The 18,240-nt window shown below is 52.8% G+C and overlaps 6 protein-coding genes across 6 annotated transcripts; 5 read left to right on the plus strand and 1 right to left on the minus strand.

Annotated features, from left to right (window-relative positions):
• Positions 1-2,686: 2,686 nt before the first annotated feature.
• BDZ83DRAFT_566563 (amine oxidase) lies at positions 2,687-4,398 on the plus strand (the record flags this gene model as incomplete). The annotated part of the gene is made up of 3 exons (XM_060503861.1): positions 2,687-2,960; positions 3,012-3,429; positions 3,477-4,398. The coding sequence occupies 3 exons, from the start codon at positions 2,687-2,689 to the stop codon at positions 4,396-4,398; spliced, it is 1,614 nt and encodes a 537-aa protein (XP_060370518.1).
• A 472-nt stretch (positions 4,399-4,870) lies between these two features.
• On the plus strand, positions 4,871-5,938 carry BDZ83DRAFT_715556 (cytochrome c oxidase assembly protein CtaG/Cox11; the record flags this gene model as incomplete). The annotated part of the gene is made up of 4 exons (XM_060511754.1): positions 4,871-5,112; positions 5,179-5,248; positions 5,338-5,791; positions 5,880-5,938. The coding sequence occupies 4 exons, from the start codon at positions 4,871-4,873 to the stop codon at positions 5,936-5,938; spliced, it is 825 nt and encodes a 274-aa protein (XP_060370519.1).
• Positions 5,939-6,677: 739 nt separating this feature from the next.
• Positions 6,678-7,616, plus strand: BDZ83DRAFT_601234 (ribosomal protein L24). Its single transcript, XM_060507086.1, has 3 exons — positions 6,678-6,778; positions 6,845-6,957; positions 7,016-7,616. Exons 1-3 carry the CDS (start codon positions 6,760-6,762, stop codon positions 7,292-7,294), a joined length of 411 nt encoding a protein of 136 aa, XP_060370520.1. The 5' UTR covers positions 6,678-6,759; the 3' UTR covers positions 7,295-7,616.
• Positions 7,617-8,191: 575 nt separating this feature from the next.
• On the minus strand, positions 8,192-11,466 carry BDZ83DRAFT_787940 (uncharacterized protein). The gene is made up of 3 exons (XM_060515672.1): positions 8,882-11,466; positions 8,555-8,826; positions 8,192-8,499 (listed from the first exon to the last, which is right to left on the minus strand). The coding sequence occupies exons 1-3, from the start codon at positions 11,350-11,352 to the stop codon at positions 8,423-8,425; spliced, it is 2,820 nt and encodes a 939-aa protein (XP_060370521.1). The 5' UTR covers positions 11,353-11,466; the 3' UTR covers positions 8,192-8,422.
• Positions 11,467-13,019: 1,553 nt separating this feature from the next.
• On the plus strand, positions 13,020-14,008 carry BDZ83DRAFT_372729 (uncharacterized protein). Its single transcript, XM_060502651.1, has one exon. The coding sequence runs from the start codon at positions 13,162-13,164 to the stop codon at positions 13,807-13,809; it is 648 nt and encodes a 215-aa protein (XP_060370522.1). The 5' UTR covers positions 13,020-13,161; the 3' UTR covers positions 13,810-14,008.
• Positions 14,009-17,033: 3,025 nt separating this feature from the next.
• Positions 17,034-18,024, plus strand: BDZ83DRAFT_646823 (galactose-proton symport; the record flags this gene model as incomplete). The annotated part of the gene is made up of 3 exons (XM_060510016.1): positions 17,034-17,384; positions 17,411-17,479; positions 17,605-18,024. The coding sequence occupies 3 exons, from the start codon at positions 17,034-17,036 to the stop codon at positions 18,022-18,024; spliced, it is 840 nt and encodes a 279-aa protein (XP_060370523.1).
• Between the last annotated feature and the right edge of the window lie 216 nt (positions 18,025-18,240).

The raw sequence follows: 18,240 nt of genomic DNA on the forward strand, positions 1-18,240 counted from the left end.
TGAAGGATACCTGGACGATACAACGATTACGTCTTTGTCTGCGTCTTGCCCTTATATGTTCGCAAGTGGCGCGTCAGCAGATGACTGCCTAGAGATGGTCCACGAGGCAGCTCGCAATATCCTAAATCGAGGTGCTTATAAGGCAAGAGAACTCGTTCAGCTGTTGCGTTCATGAGCGCTTGGTGCCTGCCGGTTGTTGCCTACCAACACGTCTTAAGTCCAGGTACATCAGCAATGTAATATTGCCCGAACCACGAAGACGTACTTCACCGCGCGTTGCAGCCTCGCATGGACTTTGAGTGGACTCTGAATGCGTGTTCACGTGAGCAACGAGGTATCTCGAAGTGACTCTGCGAAGAGATCGGGATATCTGCCTTGCACAGTGTCTACCATGCCCTTGTAGAATAATGTTCATACACATCAACATTAGAAGCTGGAGCTATGAGAAAAGACTTCTCTAGAACAGCAAAATCTATGAAATCTCTGCGCGCAGGGCCTTATTGCGCAGGGCCCGCGAGATGTAGAAGGAAGTTTCTTCGCACAGAATACTCTTTCATCGAAAAGCGGCAAAATCACAATCAGTTTGGGCGGTGACCAGCCATTTGTCGAAAATTTCAGCAGTCGTCGCCCACCGCAGGCAGCAAACCCCACCAAAAACCCACCCCAACCGCCCCTGGCCCGTGCGTGCAACCCGGCCGTTGGAAAAATCTATATAACGGCGACCTTCCACCGCGTATCTTAGGATTTTCTTCTTCTTTTTTCTTCATGTCGACAATACTTCAGAGAATCATTTCTATAGTATTCGACCTACTCTTGGTTCCCTAAAGGAGCTACAGATCCCACCCTGGTTGATGATTGATATCCTCGACACCCTAGAGTGAAGAACTCTGGTTGCTCTCGCACCCTCCGCAAGGAGGGCGGCTTCCTGCAAGGGTTGCTGTATAGAGAGCGGTGATGATCTCGTCCCTGACTGTGGTCTTGCCCTTGGGCGCACGGTCAGGGTGGGTGTCGATGGACGTCTGACAGGCCTTTTTTCTCTTTTTCATTGCTCGCTGGAGCTAGTCTCTGGCAGTGAGGAAGAAGTTTCCCTTCTACTCTACCCTTTATCGTAGAAATTTCGCAAAGTGGCGCCATCGCGAATCTGAATTCTGCTGAATGTACTTCTCCGTATCGAATTCAATAGTGAACGTGACACGCGTTGAAAAAAATGCGTCGGAATGATCGCTCTAGCTGGGCAAACTGCCAGAGAGATTCAAATCAGCTTCTCATAGCGAGATAGATGGAACGCCTCTATCGCGGCCTTTTGTGGTGTTCTTTCCACATAACGATTTCCTTGATGAACGGCAAGTTGAAAGCTAGGTACCTTAAATTTCAGGAAGGATCTTCTCGTCTGTTGTCGCCAGACCTCACTTTCCACGAGCATGCGTTCATCCAAATGAAGCGTCTAAACCATCAAATCCCGAGCGATGAATCTGCAGATGTCGTCTCGAATCTGCAGCCTCTTTTCGGAAAAAATAAAATGCTTAGCCAGCCACTTGTGGCGTCTTGGATCGTGAACCATCGAGCGATAGTTGAAGTCCGGCAAGACAAGGGGGGCTGGGGAAAGAGCTGGGGACGCAGCGGACGCAGAAGGATCAGGTGCAGGGGTGTCCCAATGCAAGCGTCATTGCGCGTGGGAACTCCGGCAAGAGCTGAGTTTCGTTTTATCGCATCGTGATCACCCGGCCGAACACACCTGCCGACGTCTTTCCGTGCCCGTCTCACCTTTTCTGTCCCTTCTTTCTTGTCACCGAATTCCGCACCAGAAACTTATCCCAAGGTTCAGAAAGGGTCCTCTCTGCTCAAGCTCAATCTCAAGCTCCAGCTCGGTCTAATACCTTGTCTCCTGCGCCTCACATCATCTCTTTGCGGCCCTTGCTACCGGCAGCCACGTGTCGATCATTGCTTGCTCCAGAGCTGAGCTCCCTCTCTCAAGAGACTCCACCAGACTCTCATCACATCCTCAGAAACAGACACCAGAGGTCAAGATGCCGCCAGGTCAGCCGCTGTACGTTTTGTTTCTCCGCTTGTCTCACTGAGCTCTGGTTTCTTTCGCTCTCGGCCTACACACCGCATTCATCCCTACACCCACATACCTCGTACGTTACGCACACACAGCTGCTGCCACTACCACAGCCCCAAAGACCGCTACCTGTTTGAATCCGTTCCATCCCTTCAGCTGCATGAGTTGCAGCACTAGTAAGCGCATTGGTCCGGAGCCCAGCCCAGCCAAGTGGTGGTGGTGGTGCTACAGACCCAGATGTTCCCTACCTTACCTGCGTACCAAGGTCCAATGTTGCCTCCGCCAACTTGAGACTTTTGTGCTCCCCTCCCCGAACCTGAGGCGGGGTGTCAGTCACAGAGACAAGGTGTGAGTTTGGCTTGCTGGAAGCATGTGCGAACCATTGTTCTCTTTCCCCAAATCGTCGTCCGTGGCTTGCGTCTGAAAATTCCCCTCTCTTGCCCGCCGTCATTCCATACAGAGCAGGGAGCTGTTACCGGCCTCCCCGATTCCTCTTGCCATATCTTTATATGCCACTGTAGCATTGCAAACCTGCGCCCTCGCGCGACAGACGTTCAGTGGCTTTGTTTAGGAACATCCACAAACCTCACAGTTCCCAACGTTCATTCCCGTATCTCTTGCACAATGTCCCGACGACCACCGTCGCTGGAATCAATAGGCTCTCGTGGCTCCGTGGGCTCTCCTATTGACCCAAGGTTTAGGAAGAAGGTTGCCGTCGTCGGCAGTGGATCCGCAGGTATCGCGGCTCTCTGGGCCCTCAACCGGAGCTACCATGATGTTTATATGTACGAGGCCTCGTCGAGGCTAGGAGGACACACAAATACGGTGACATGGAAGAACGGCAAATATGAGACTCGCGTCGACACCGGCTTTATCGTCCTCAACACCGCCACATATCGTAGGTTCTCTGCATCAGCCATCATGAGCCTCTGACTTACATGAAGTTCAGCAAACTTTATCAACTTCTTGAAGAGGGTCAAGGTGGACACCGTCCCGACCGAGATGACATTTGGCGTCACTCGTGACCATGGCTTATTCGAATGGGCTGGTAAAAGTCTAGACTCCATCTTCGCTCAGAGGAAAAACATCTTCTCGCCGCGGATGTGGAGGATGATCTTCGACATCATTCGTTTTAACCAATTTGCACTGGACTTATTAATGGCGGAGGATGAGAACGATGCCGCTGCGATGAACGGATATAGCAAAGGAGGCAAGAGAGAGGAAACGATCGGCGAGTACCTCGAAAGAGAAGGCTACTCAGATGCCTTCAGAGATGACTACCTAATTCCTATGACCGCCGCCGTATGGAGCACAAGCCCGGACAAGTGCACGCTGAACTTCCCAGCTGTCACTCTGGTTCGCTTCATGTAAGTGTCATTGTCCGCGATTGGGGCGTAGTACTAATAGAGACCAGGTGGAATCACCATCTCCTGTCCACAGTCGCGACAAGACCGGAGTGGCTCACATTGAAGAAATGCGGCAAATCCTACATTGACGCTGTCATGAGTGGATTCCCGTCAAATCATCTTTTCCTCAATACGCAGGTCACTCAGGTCACCAGCGAGGAGGACGGCAGAGTTCGTGTTCACACTCACAACGGCAAGTCTGACGTCTACGACCATGTTATCTTGGCGACGCACGGAGACCAAGCCTTGAGAATTATTGAGGGATCAGCCACGCCTGAGGAGAAGGAGATTCTTTCCGCCTTCCAAACGTCCGAGAACTCGGTTATCCTACATTCCGATATCTCACACATGCCAGCGTCTGAGAAGGCATGGTCTAGTTGGAATTACCTGACCCTGACATCGCCCTCCACCGGCAAGCAGAACATTGACCAAGTTTCGTTGACCTACAATATGAACATCATTCAGCATATCCCCCGGGAGACCTTCGGAGACGTCCTCGTCACGATGAACCCCTTGCACCAGCCAAACCCAGACACGATTCAGGGGTCATTCACGTACCGTCATCCTCTCTACACACCTGCCGCCGTCCGAGCACAAAAGCTTCTTCCACGCATCCAGAATAAGAGGGGCATCAGTTACGCGGGGGCCTGGACAAAGTACGGTTTCCACGAGGACGCCTTCAGCAGTGGACTCCATGCCGCACAGGACCACCTCTATGCTAACCTCCCATTCCAATTTGTCGACTCTACGTATAGCCGCGGGAGGAAACCGTCTTTGGGACTTGCCGACTTGCTGGTACGACTCGTCATCCTTTTGATTCAGGTGTTTGTGATTAGAGTACTGGAGAGAGTGGCAGGCGCAGCTGAGACTGCAATTTACGGGCGTCGCAATGGGTGGAGGAGGTCTTTGAAGAGTGGCAAAGCTGCTTGAACGAGCGTGATGGCACTTGGCGTTAGACTGCATCGTACGGCTTGACAAGGTTAACAGAATCAGGCCGGTGTAAATGATAGTACATAATCAACCAAAACATCTAATACTGTGGCAAAAACCATGAACTCCAGCACTCGTACGTACATTGTCTTCGACGTCGACATTCCTTAGGGCATCTAACTGCATTGTCTACGGTCTTTACCTCAAAACAAGGGCTCTTCAGTGGGGATTTGAGTGTAATTCCAGCGCATAGACCCCTATAACTCAGCCAACCATAGCCCGGGGGCGGAACAACCACCCCGCCCGCCCCGGCCTCTCGGGGACCGCCCGTCGCCCCCAAGCTAGAGCTAGGTCGGTCCCCCAAATCCCGATGAAATGCGAAATGGCATGACATCGTCGAACGATTCGGCGCAATATTCCCGGCAACAACCTCACGGCCTCATCCCCCAACTTTCGCCCCGCGTTCGCGACCATGAACGCCCTCCCGCGCCTCCCGTGGCGCATACCCTCGCAGTCGACACGAAAATGGAGCTGCTTCTTCTGCCAGCACGCCGTCCGTCCCGCGCCGCGCAGCCTGCGGACGCCCCCGGCCGGCCGCCGAGCGGCATCGACGACGCCTTCGCCGAAGCAGCAGCAGAACGGGCCCAGCTTCGGCGGTGCGCCGTCAATGGAGCAGATCCACGCGCATTATAAACGCAAGAATGCTACGACGGCGTAAGATAGCAATTGGTATCGAGTGTACAAAGAGGATCGTTGGGCTAAAGTGCTTTTGCGATACAGGTACTACACACTCAGCGTCATTCTCGGGACAGTCGCCTTGTCATACGGCTCTGTCCCTCTCTACAAGATGGTGTGCATCTTTCTCCCTCCCGACCCTCAGCGACCCCTCAATGCCACAAGAAACATTGCAGACACTAACCCACACTCCCCCCTCTACAGATCTGCCAAACAACAGGCTGGGGCGGCCAACCCGTCCGCGCCCACGGTCCGGACGTGGACTACAGCGAAGACGGCCTCGCCGCGCGCCTTGTGCCCGTGACGACGGCCCCGCGCATCCGCGTCACCTTCAACTCGTCCGTCTCGGACATTCTCCCCTGGAAGTTCACCCCGCAGCAGCGCGAGGTGCGCGTCCTCCCCGGCGAGACGGCTCTGGCCTTCTACACGGCGACGAACAACTCGGACCAAGACATCATCGGGGTCGCGACCTACAGCGTCACGCCCGGCCAGGTGGCGCCGTATTTCAGCAAAATTCAGTGCTTCTGCTTCGAGGAGCAGAGGTTGAACGCGGGCGAAACGGTGGATATGCCGGTTTTCTTCTATTTGGACCCGGATATTGTGAATGATGTCAATATGCGTGGTATTGAGACTGTGACGTTGAATTATACTTTCTTCAGTGAGTTGGCTTTGGCTTCTGCGTTTTCCTTTTGGTCACTCGCTCAGTGGCAGGCTGTGAATGGGAGTTGCTGACGATTTGATTACAGAGGCCAAGTACGACGACAACGGCAAGTTCAAGGCGCCAACGCCGTTTGCGAGCAACTAAGAGGAGCATTCAATGTTCACGAAACGCGGACGAGACGCTCTACATACGCACACCATATTCCCCACTCCGACGACGTGTTCTACCTCAAAATCCTACTTGTATAAAAGATCCCTCTAGACCTCGTTGCTTGGAATCTTCAAGCTCGGGCCGTGTTCGACTACTACTGTATACCCCATTGGGGGAGAGCATACCACTAGGCGTTGAAAAAGAGCTATTGTATTCTCGTGGCTGTGGTTAAGGCGGCATATAGATCTATTGTATCATGTTTGTTCTCGAGTAATCTGTCACTGTCACCTGATGGTGAAGATGTATCCGTGAAGTGGCAGGAAGCTTGAGGGGCTAAGAGCCCTCATTTCTGACCATGAGTAACTTCGTCTAAGCGTGAAGTTTTGAGCCTGTCTCTGCCTTTGTGTTTTTGCTGCAAATTTCGGGTTGCTTCTTAGAGGACCAGAAGTAACGCGAAGGACGCCTCTCATGGCTCCCAAGTCCCGTCTAGGTAAGGTAAGGTTCTATTTGGGAGAACGCCTTATCTTATCAGCAACGCCGTGGCATCCCGGTCTCGGCCGATCGAGCTCCAAGTCCGGCCTTTGAACTTTTTCCTAACAGACCGCCAGGAGCTAGGACCACCGCTGTTCTGTAACCAAGACCTAAGTCACGTGCTCTATTCCGAATTTGCAGCCCACAACGGCCGAACCACCCCATCCTGCCAAAACTTTTTTTTCGCTGAAGGAGTTTCTTGACTTACTCGACTTTTCTCTGCGACGCCCAACCTCACCGAATTCCCTTTCCAACCAAACGACGTTTGTACTAACGCAGCCAAGATGACCAAGGTTAACCAGAGTGAGTGTTACCCTTGACGTCCATGATGGGAATTGAGATAGTTTACTGACTTTTGCCGCGAAACAGACATCTCCTCCTCCCGCCGCAAGTCGCGCGCGGCTCACTTCGGTGCCCCCTCCAGCGCCCGTCGTGTCATCATGAGCGCCCCTCTCTCCAAGGAGCTCCGCGAGAAGTACAACGTATGTTCACCGAAACCTGCATCATGGACGGAACCAGGCAATCTAACTCTTCCCAAAGGTCCGCTCCATCCCCGTCCGCAAGGACGACGAGGTCACCATCGTCCGTGGCGCCAACAAGGGCCGCGAGGGCAAGGTCACCTCCGTCTACCGCCTCAAGTACGTCATCCACGTCGAGCGCGTCACCCGCGAGAAGACCTCTGGCCAGTCCGTCCCCCTCGGCATCCACCCCTCCAACGTCGTCATCAACAAGCTTAAGCTTGACAAGGACCGCGAGTCCATCCTTGAGCGCATCAAGGTCGGCCGTGAGCTCCGCGTCAAGTCCAAGGCTACCGCCTAATTTTCCTCCTCTCCGGTCTCAATCGTCATGAATCGATGACTTCTCCTCCTTCTCAAGTGACGGGGACTTGATTACAACCAAGCCTTCACTCATGACGGGCTGGAGGAGCAAAACGACCAAACATCCAAAAGCGGCAGTTCAAGGGAACCGGTACAATCTTTCAAAACAAAAACGGCGGCGGCGGGACATGACAACGACATCCACATCTTCGACGGCGTTTTTCACGACAGGACCTATTGACGCGTTTTGGCAATGGCAAACAACCAGATTTGCCTGGAAAGGGAAAAGAAAAGCACGAGGGAAAAGAAAAGCACGAGGGAAACAAGGCTAAAAAGGCAACAAAAAGTTCTAGAAAATGAAATCGAGAAATTTCGTTTTCTCAATGGCCACCTCACGTCTTCAAACCCGTGAGATGCTCCATGGGAGGTCCTCCCGAAGCCACCACCGTCCCCTTCCGCTCCGCGGAGGCGGTGATGTCTCCTGCTACATTATTCTGTGACCATGCTAACCTATTTGTTGCTATTGACTGGCAAGAACACGAGTTTCTCTACATAAAATATGGAACGTTCTTAGACGGTAGGTTTTATATGTGACTGTGTACTATCCCCGCTAGGATATCTCCGCGTTAACCACTAAATCCATGGTTTTCGAGGTATACGACTGGCGAAGAGCAACCCCCGGAAGAGGTGGAATCACCACCTCTCCCACTCGCCCGAAGATTTTCACTGAGCTTTGTCAATGAGGCTGGGAATTTGATGGTGAGATACATGATATCTCCTTCTTTTCAGCTCTTTACGCTCAGTTAGCATTCACTCAATATATCAAGAATGTTTTAGCATCACACATGACCAAAACACATTGAAATATCACCTGACTCTGAGAACTACCGCGTGTGACCTGGGATCATTAATGCTAGCATAACCTAACTAATTTGGTTTCCACGAACAATGCAATCAATCCTCCACCTTCCTTTAGAGAGTACTGTACCAAGGCCAAGTTGCACAAGCTGTGTATTGAGGATCACTTTCTCAAAACGTGACGCCGACGGCTCCTGAATACTCGAAGTCGATGCCTTGATAATGGAAGCCGCCATAGCACTGGGTGTCTCAAAATAATCCGTACAAGTGTTTAGAACGCGTTTTCGTAATCATAGTAGAGTAAGTAGATGCCAATGGCGTTGCGGCCGAGATGCTTCACTTGATTCGCTAGAGTTCTTCAGTCAGCTCTATAACCATTGCGAGCCCACTCAGTGGACGTTACTCACAATGGAAAGGCCGGGAGGTTGGTTCTCAACACGACCATCAGCTGATGCGACAAGCAAGCTCTGACCAGCCTCCAGTCTGCCGTTGTCATTCAGCTTGGAAGGCGACAGGCGGGTGGACTGGTTTGCAGTGTTGGCGATGGCGGGCGACAAGGAGGCTGCGGCATGGCCGATGGCATACTGAGGAAGATAGCCTTGGGCATTCTCCGAAGTGACAGTTCCCGGAAGAGCAGTCGCAGATGCAGTGACTTTCTCCGACCAAGCACGAACGCTGCTATCAAGTCAGTAAGTATGATGCATGGAGCTTGGTGAAGGTTGCGACTGACCACGAGTTGAAATAGGCTCTCTCGGAGTCGGACTCGATGACGTTGTCCGACGAGATCGTGCTGTCCTTCGACTTGTCAAGGCCTTGGCTGTTGAAGTGGGCAACAGGGCGAGACTTGTTGCGGCGCTTCATGGGCGAGGTGATATTGTCTGACTTGGTGTCTCTCTTCAGTTCCTTCACTGCTTGCTCCATGTTTGGGCCGGTCAATCTCTCCAAGGCGGCAAAAGGATTCTTGTCCCCCTTGATCGCGCGGCGATACTTTTCCTCGAGCCGTGCAGCTGAGCGTCCATCGCTGACTTCGCGACTAGGTGGCTTCTCGGGCGACGGCAAATAGAAGCTCCTACCGTCGAAGAAGGGGAAGTTGACTCGAAGGTGCGCAGGTGCATTGCTCCAGAAGAGATGCTTGGCCATCTCCTCCTCCTGGTTGAGAGGGCGATGGTAGACGTAATCTTTGATATTAGGGCTTGGATCCATGCCGAAAGGCACCTGGCCAACCAAGTACGCCTTTGTCAACTCAGGATTCTCACGAATAATCCTTTCGAATTTCTCGTCAAGAGCGGGCGTGAGAGGGGCGCCTGAGAGGAGACGATCAGACTCTTCCCTGTTTCTCGGCAGGATACCATGGAAGACTTTGTCGCCAGCCTCCTTGTCTGCCCTGGGCACAGCCGAGACTGGAGGAGTGTTCTCGTTAGAACGACGAATATCAGCACGAGGCTGGAAAACCGGTGCCAAAGCAGCAGAGACGGGAAGACCGGTAGATTGTTTACGGAAGTGGAGTGAGTCGAATTCCCTGGTCTGATGATGTCCCATAGGATCGAAGGGAACAGGCGAGATGGTCGCGAATACGGTGGAGTTGATGTATGGAGCAGACGCCGCCGAAGTGTCCACGGCAAGCTTGAGTTTGTCCCGCTTACGATGGCGAGGGTTCTTGGGCTCCTCGATCACATTCGAACGAGTGATGTTTGCTGGATCGTTCTTGAAATCTGCATCGCCTGAGGAGTCAGACATGAGAGTCTTCCGAGACTCGACAGCGGCCGGCTTTGACTCCTTCGATGTCTTAACCTCGCTGGCGTCCTTTGCGTCGCTGCGCTGAGAAAGAGTGCTGTCCTCGAGGGCGAGTTCACCCTTGAGCTTGATCTCGAAGTGCTCGATATCAGAACGAAGCTGGCGGGCGTACTCTTCCATATGCTTCTCGTCGATCTGATGGCGATTGTAAGCCAACTGAGCCTCTGCTTTCTTGAGGCTGGATCGCAGGCCTGCAAGCTGGTTCTTGGTGATGATGCTAGGTCGAATGGATGAAACTGGGCAGCTCTCGACTGGCGCGTTGGGGGTGAAGGACCTGGCGCCTGCCGCAGGCATAGGCTGAGGAGGTTGCTGAAACATCATGGGCTGGCCCATCGTCTGGCCCATCGGCTGGCCCATTGGACCAAACGCCATCGGCATCATTGGAGCACCAGAGTACGTTGGACCACTAGTGTATTGCATACCCATCGGCATCATTGGATGAGGTGGGAGGAACCACTGTCCGCCAAATGGAGGCAGGGGCATAGGTCCAGTGTTGGGGACGACACCACCGTTCTGATCTTTGTTCTCATTCGCATTGCCGACAGGAATCATGCCGCTATTCAGAGGGGCAAACTGTGCTTGCGCCGGGGCCTGGGGAACGCTGAAGGGGGGCATTGCATATCCACTGAAAGAAACCATGGGATTCGGGCCTGATGCCATCATTGGGAAGGTAGGCTGCATGGCCGGATGAACAGGGCCCATCAGGGGAGGTCCTGACATGAATTGGCTGTTGAAGGCTTGTCCCAAGGAAGGCTGTACGCCATTGATATCCATGTTGATTCTCTCCCTGCTGCTCTTTCCGGTAGGAGAAGAGTGAGAGGCATCCAGGGTATTGGGGACTATTCTGCCTCCAGCGGTGACGCGGACGTGAGTAGGAGATCGGACGGCTTCGTAGAACTGCTCAAAACCCTTGCGCTTCTGGTCAGGGAGGATAGGTCGCTGAGAAGGTACTTCAGACTGGAGTTCGGGCTCGGCATCTTGTCCATCGAGCTGTCGACCGGCAGGTCCATCAAGCTGACTGACGTCTGCAGTGACATGACGAAGTGTGCGAACAGGTTTGTCGTGGAGGGGAGCAATGACTTGAGATGTCTGGAGCTTAGTCGGTGCTTGATACTCCGAGTCACCAGAAGAGGACTGTCTGACCTCCATGTTGGCACGAGAGACTAGAGGAGCTCTCTGGTGGGGAAGGGGTCGCTTGTGACGAATGATGCCTGCTGTGGAGGAGGTCAGTAGTGTCATGGACCTGGAAGGCCGGAAAGGGGAGGATAGCGTACTCAAGATAGGATTCTCTTTGGCATTCTCAAGCAACCTCTGCTCAAGCAAGCATTGCAGCTTGGTACCACGGATGGCCAAGAGCTGGCTGATGCTGTAATGAGTCGATTCCATTGAATCGGTATCGACAAGCATGTCAAGGAGACTGGGAGCTTGGAGCAAGTAAGGTCGTTCACTATCGACGTTTAATTAGCCAGGTGCCGATTGGGTACGGGTGATGATGTAGCCAGATGTGAAAATTTGCTTGACACTGCTCAGCTTCCCGTAAATGCTGATGGTAAACTCCACGAATTTTGTGTGAACCGCTTGTCAAGGCGGTGGTGAACACCATTCGAGGAGTGGTTGGCCGGCAGTGATAAGGCGGTTCGTGATTGCGTCGATCTCGCTCGTTTAGGCAATGGAAGATTTGGAAAGGGAAACGTCTGAAATCAAGAACAGGAATAGTGTTGTGAACGAAAGCACTTACCAGAAACGAGGCGAAATAGCAGGTCGGCAATGGTGCGGGCTGATATGTAATATAAGAATCTGCTGGGCGATTTCAACACAACCAACCCAACAGAAACGAGTGCTGCACAAGAGGTTGGAGCTGCAGATGATCGGTAGACTTCCAAAAGTTGGACACCAAAGCAAAGCGAAGCTGGGTTGGCAATGGTGAGCTTGGATTGTGTGGTGTGACGGAGGGAGGATCGAGGATCGACCGAGTGATGTTGTGGGGAGAGAAGAGAAGTGAAGTGAAGTTATGGGGAGAAGGAAAGGTCCTGGGCCGGTCTGGTCACTTAATTTGTTGGAAGGTGAGGAGAAATTTTTGATAGGCAAGTGCTAGGCAAGAAGGTGGTCCAGAAGCGATGAAATGGAGGGAAGGCGGTCACTCAGGTGCGTGGTGATGTGCAGGCAGGTGTGAAAAGCTTTGCCTCTGATCAAACAATATACCGGTGGAAGGTCCTTCCTCCAGATATGATGGTATTTCTGATGAAAGAACTACAGACTCCAAGCCCAGAAATTCCACTCATCTCTGAGTAGGTCAGACTGAACAACGCTCTTTCAGGGAAATCTAATACATGTCAAACTTCGCATGGGCACCTTGAAGACATGAAGTTCACATAATACAGACCAGGTACAAGAGTCTGTTGACGATAACTCAGATAAGAAAGAGTAAGTGAGTTTTTTTAATCCTTCGTATCCCATAACATAAGAAATGGAAACCAGATGCCATATCTCTTAGGCGATGCCCATTTCTCACCCTGAAGACTGCATTCATACAATTTTCATGTCTTTCATTACTTTATTCATTTTGCCTGAACCTTTCATCACCCTTCCCTTATCATGGCTTCACGAAACTACCTCCTGTATGATCAGCAGAATACCTATTCTTTGTTGTTCTGTAGTGTACTAAGTAAGGTACGCTGACGGCAAGTCCAAGCCAAAGGCGTTACAAGAGCAGTATGGAACACGGGGAAAGAGTGCCTATTAAGTAGGTTCTGTGCAGTGCAAAAAATTGTGGACGTGAGGAATCTACCGGTGTCATTGTATTACAACGTTGCTTTGGGACACAGCACTGTCCTTCTCGATTTCTGTCATGTGTGTGAGCGAGCCTAAGGCAAGGTACCTTCGTGTTTTCTCTCCTACCACCTTCCCAATTCTCCCAACTCATTTCATCCATTAAAGCTGAACATCGTTCCTTCAATTCCCAGAACAAAAGAGACTGTTATCCAGGTCCGGTGACATTTTACAACGTTGGCTGACATTCTCAACGTGGAAAGAGAAGCTAAGCTTCAACACCCCAAATGCCAAAGAACCCGCCACTCCATTCCAAGGAAATGGGCACGACTCTGATGAGTCTCCGCTGCTATCCCACACGTCTGTCGAAAGCCTTCTCAATCTGAAGCATCTGAAGATAGCTTTGCGATACTATAGAGAGCTCGGTATCCACTACTGAAGCTCCTGATGGAGGTCCATCGTAACCTCTCAACGGGGACGGAAACCCGTACGGCCCAATCAATCCTCAAATCCGAGCCCAAAGACGAGTTTACGAGGCTGTATGAACGGTGTATTGACGATGAAACTGTTCCGACCCTTTTCGGCTCCAAGGCACGCATTGCTGAACTCGGCGACTATGTCCAACTACTGTCGTCTGCTAGAATGTTGAGACAGGAGCCGATCATTCATACGAGGGAAGATCTTTGGATATTCGACCTTGATATCCAAAGTTCGGATGCCGTTCTAGGCTCAGGATCGCCGCCGGTCATCTGGGTTATCGGGGACGGGGACTGGAGGGTCAGGCTGAGGCTTGGGATGCGGCTTGTTATTCTCTTCCAGGAGAGAAAGACTCAAAGTCGATCGCATCTTTCTGTCGATGTGTTGGATAGGACAGTACAATGTTCTTGCTCAGAAATCCCGATCAAGTTGTACCGTTGTCAGAATGCTAACGTGTATCTAGAAGAGTACGGCTGGCCACACGAGGCAATGGATTCGAATCAGAATGGGACTGTCGGCGATTCAGAGAGACGACATCTGAATGATCATAGTAACAGAGACGGACTGGAAAGGACTGAGGAAAACGGACGGACGCCCGACAATTTACATTTTTTCTAAAAGCTTCCTTCGGGGCCTGCCTCGTCTTGCTATACCACCCCGCCCCACCCTCATGAGCCCAAGACGCTCGAGCGGCGGGATGGATTGGGTGCGGAGCACGCAAGCCCATTCGAGGAACTCCCAGGTGACTCGGAGACAGGGACAGGAGTACATTGTCTTGGTTCTCCTATAGGAGTGTTTGCCGAAGGGGGAGCACGTGGCTTTGTGCAATGAAACCCCTTGATAGTTTGATCAACGGGAGGAAGAACGAGAAGAACGTACATCAACGGGCGGCGGCAACGGGCGCCTCCCAAGAGGCCCCTCAGTGTTCTGCCGATATGACAGGCCCGTCCTGAAGTCTACCGACGGCGCACAGGCTCTCCTCTGTCACACTTTCTTTTTATATACCAGGGAAATATCACGGAAAATCATGGGCAGGGGCAGGGATGCAAACCCTGCTTGGTCCGTCCAGCTGACGACGATGACAAAACACGAGACCGAATATTGGGAGACAGCGGAACACAAGACATTCAGGGCAGTCCGGGTGGCGTGTCGGCGTGAGTGTTGCCGCGTATAGAGGCTGCGCGTGTGCTATCTCCGTGGTTCTCCTATCGCCAGCGACACGCAGGTTGGTAAGATTCCTGCTCAACAAGGGCATCAAGGACAGACGTCCCGGCCTAGCCGTCAAGGTTGGTTGGGTTCGTTCGGTGAGCGGCAGATCGACTTGTGCGGGGTCCTCGCACATTGGGCTTCGACAGGGAAGGTCTCGAAGAACGGAGGGCAGTTCCGGAAATTGGTCAGGATTGTACGGCTTTGACAGGTTGTTTCCCGCAACGCTGAGCCTTCTTGGTCGCCATTGCTGCTCCTCTACTGGAGCTTGTCACCAAGCTTTTGCCTCCTGAAACGACAGGGTCGTGGAAACGGTGACAGGGGTCCTAGCTGGGACTGAGCGGCCCGTGGAATGGATGACAACTGCCTCAACAAGAAGACATGGGCTCACTCAGCTTGGGGTTTAGAGGAAGCAAGATGGAACTGGGGCCACCCTTTGTACGAGACTCGTCTGGGGTTGCGTCGTGCAAGGCAAAGGGTGGAATATCGCATGTCCCTTGCTGTAGTAGGACCAGAACCGATGCGGCGGGTCTTGCATCCGGAAGTTGGTCCGAGAGCCACAACCCGCGGCCCCGTTCCGGTAGCTAGGCCCGGCCACAGGCCGCCCGTGAGCGTCGCAGGCCTCCCGATCATGGCTGTCACGTCCCGCCTTCATCTCTGTGCATCTTCAGGAATATGAAATTTCCTATTGCAGCCTCAGAACCGATCACACCATCTGATCAGTGGCACAAGAAGAGCTCCTCTTCCGCATGACATCAGCCCAATTTGGAGAGGAACAAGCTGCGGTCTGATGATTGTGGCTGATCAACAATAAGCGGCCGTGCCATCCAAGCATGCGAGCGCGGGATGTCAGGACGGCCCGAGCAACGGACGTTTGCAACCGTCGCATGTGTTTGGCGTTTAATCATTGGTATGGGCCTTTTATCCACCGAGTGCTTACAAAGTCGCAGCTGAAGTACCTCTGAATCAATGGCCTTGTGGGTCATTACCGAAGGAATTGACAACAATTTGTACAGCAGATTGGAAATCGAGAAAGTCACTCCAGCTTTAGCTGAGGCTTCGAAGCTGCGCTCCTTGCACCGCCGAACTGCTTTCTCCGGAGCTTTTCAACCGACGTGAACACAATGTCGACTGAACAGCATTGGACACTATGGATTCGAAAGCTTGTCTTGTTGTTGGGGGACCAGGGACACCCACGACCAGAAGACTACAGCAAATGAACGGACGTGCGGGACTGACATCAACGGTCAGACAAAGTCAAAAACAGCCCAGGCCTTCACGAATAAGATGTTACAGTCAAGTTTACCGTGACTTGGGTTCAGTATTCCTAGGGCACAGAACAACAAATTTGCGAGAACAGACAAGCATTCATTCAATTGCTGAGTTCTGTTGGACAGCGTGCGGAACGCCGCAATACGCACCTTGACTCACCCATCGACGATGCCCACGCTTCAGCCTCGGTCATCGGGCGAAAGCACCGAGGAACAAGCAGGACAATAATAGGGGCTGGACCGGCTGTGGCAAGCCGGAACGAGAACCCCCTCCAAAACCCCCACACTGGAACCCTTTCGAAGATTCCCAGAGTGCTAGAGCTTGGACTTGATTTCGCTAGAAAGTCGTCGACTTGTCTGTCAAAAGAGGGGCAGAGTCGCGCAAATGAGGGGTATTCGGAGCACCCGTGGCACCCTCAACCTCATCATGCAGAGTTGAGAGGGAGAGACGAACGGTGAACCCCCAACCCTCCAAGCCACCCCGTACCGGCCCTGTATCATGACTTGCAGCTAGACTAGTCGTAGACTAGCCGATCCATGTATTTCGCACTCTTTCTGCACCGTCAGGGGCTCAGGATGGACCGTCTTTGACCGGATTCGTCGGCGAACCTCCATCCATTGGTCAGGCGGTGGATGAGCCTCTCTTTTACCGCAACAACCGGACGGGCGCCGGGGACGGCCTGCATTGTTTGGACGGGATTTCACAAGTGTTACCTACGAATATGCACTTGCTGAATTGGCTTCTCTCATCGTCCATCCATTGCCCCGCAACCCTTGCCTGCAGGAGCATTGCGGAACGACGGTCCCCCGCAATTGGAATGCACAAAAGGAAATGCATGTGAGGCGGGCGACAATATGAGCGATCCAGAGACAATTGAGCTCCCCGACTGGCTACAGCAGCTAGACAACTGCCTGTGAAACCTTGGACAATCTTGGACAACCTAGGACACCCGTGGAACAGCTCGGCACATGTTGATGTCAGATGGTTTACCCCTCCTCTTGTACAAGAGATGAGGGTATTCCATATGGTCACTCCGGCCTGAACTCTGGTCTCCCTCTTCTCTAACCTCTTGTCACCTTTCTCCCGTCTTTCATCCATACTTCCCAAGTACCAAACCTTTCTGCCTACCTGTATTATCTGTACTAAACATCAACTCTAAAGAGAGACCACTTCTCATTTCCTGTTCAATTCCCACAATTCGGATCCTGCCCCACGTTGGTCTAATTCCCTTCTGCTTTCAACATGTGACAGCAAGCTGACCCAGCAAAAAGGAACGAGTCCAACCACACCCTGTTCCAGGATTTAGACGAGACGACGACGACGACGACCGCGACATCGCCAACCTCGACCCGGAAATTCTCGCAATGGCACCACTTACGCCCCATTGGACCCAGCCGTCCCACGCGGACATCCAGGATGTCATCAAGGCGAGCGAGACAGAGTTCCTCACTAAGAGCTTCTCCAAGGTCTCTCTGCCGCCTTTTGCAGTTTACGCAAAGATGTCCTTTCCACCATGCGATCTGGCCGACAAGCCAACGTATGCCACCGTTCAGTGCGGCAAGGCCAAGCACTTGAACCTCAACAGTGACTTGCTGTACATTAACCACTCGTGCGAACCGTCTCTTGTTAGTCATGCCGCTAAGAAAGCACAAACGTCTACTTTCAAGTTCCCCCAGAACCTACCCCGGGTCGGGGACAGGGACATCCTGGAAGATGTGAGATTGACAGGTGCTATTAATAGATTTTTGACACGGGCAACTTCAATGTCCTGGCTGGTCCGAAAGGACTTCAGCCCGGCGATGAACTGACGGTGAGTTATCACATTTCACCCACTGACTCCGGGCAACCTTTGGTCCAGGGGGGATGGCCTACCGTCTTTGAGGCTTGGAGAAGGGCAGTCGAGAAAAGCACCCACTGACGTCGTGTGTCACCCAGTTCTTCTACCCCTCCACGGAATGGCACATGGCCCAGCCGTTCGACTGCTTCTGCGGCACCCCCTCGTGCCGTGGCAAGATCGGCGGCGCACGCGACATGTCTCGCGCCCAGCTGGAGGGCCTCTGGCTCAACGGCCACATCCGCGAGCTCCTCGAGGAGCGCGACTCAGGGGCTCGCTCTGAGAATGACGACCCCACGGCCCAGGCGCTGAGAGATGCCCTCAAGGCCGCCGAGAGCGTCGTCGAGGCAGCCCGCTCCGCGCTGAGGAGCTACACTGAGTCCACCACCGGCAACAGCAACGGAGCCCAGCAGCATCAGCAGACGGCCAAGAACGGCGTCAATGGCTCCAAGGCCGGTCGTAACGGCGCTAGTGCCAGGGAGTTGGGAGGCGAGTTGGGCGGCGACACGCGCGCTGCGTAAATGGATCGGGCTCTTGTTCTCTTTGCATTCCTTCCATCTATCCGTATGCTTTTTCTTGAGATCAAAACGGGGATGGGGGGCAGGTCTGGCTTGGCCCGTGACGTGTAGGAGTGACAACTCAACTTGTCTTTCTCGCACTCTTTTTTTTGTGTTGTGTTTTCCTACCTTTTTTTCATGCGATATTCAACATCTCGCTTTTCTTCTAAATACAAGTAC

Source organism: Colletotrichum acutatum (assembly GCF_030867785.1).
Source record: "Colletotrichum acutatum strain CBS 112980 chromosome Unknown BDZ83scaffold_6, whole genome shotgun sequence".
NCBI lineage: Eukaryota > Fungi > Ascomycota > Sordariomycetes > Glomerellales > Glomerellaceae > Colletotrichum > Colletotrichum acutatum.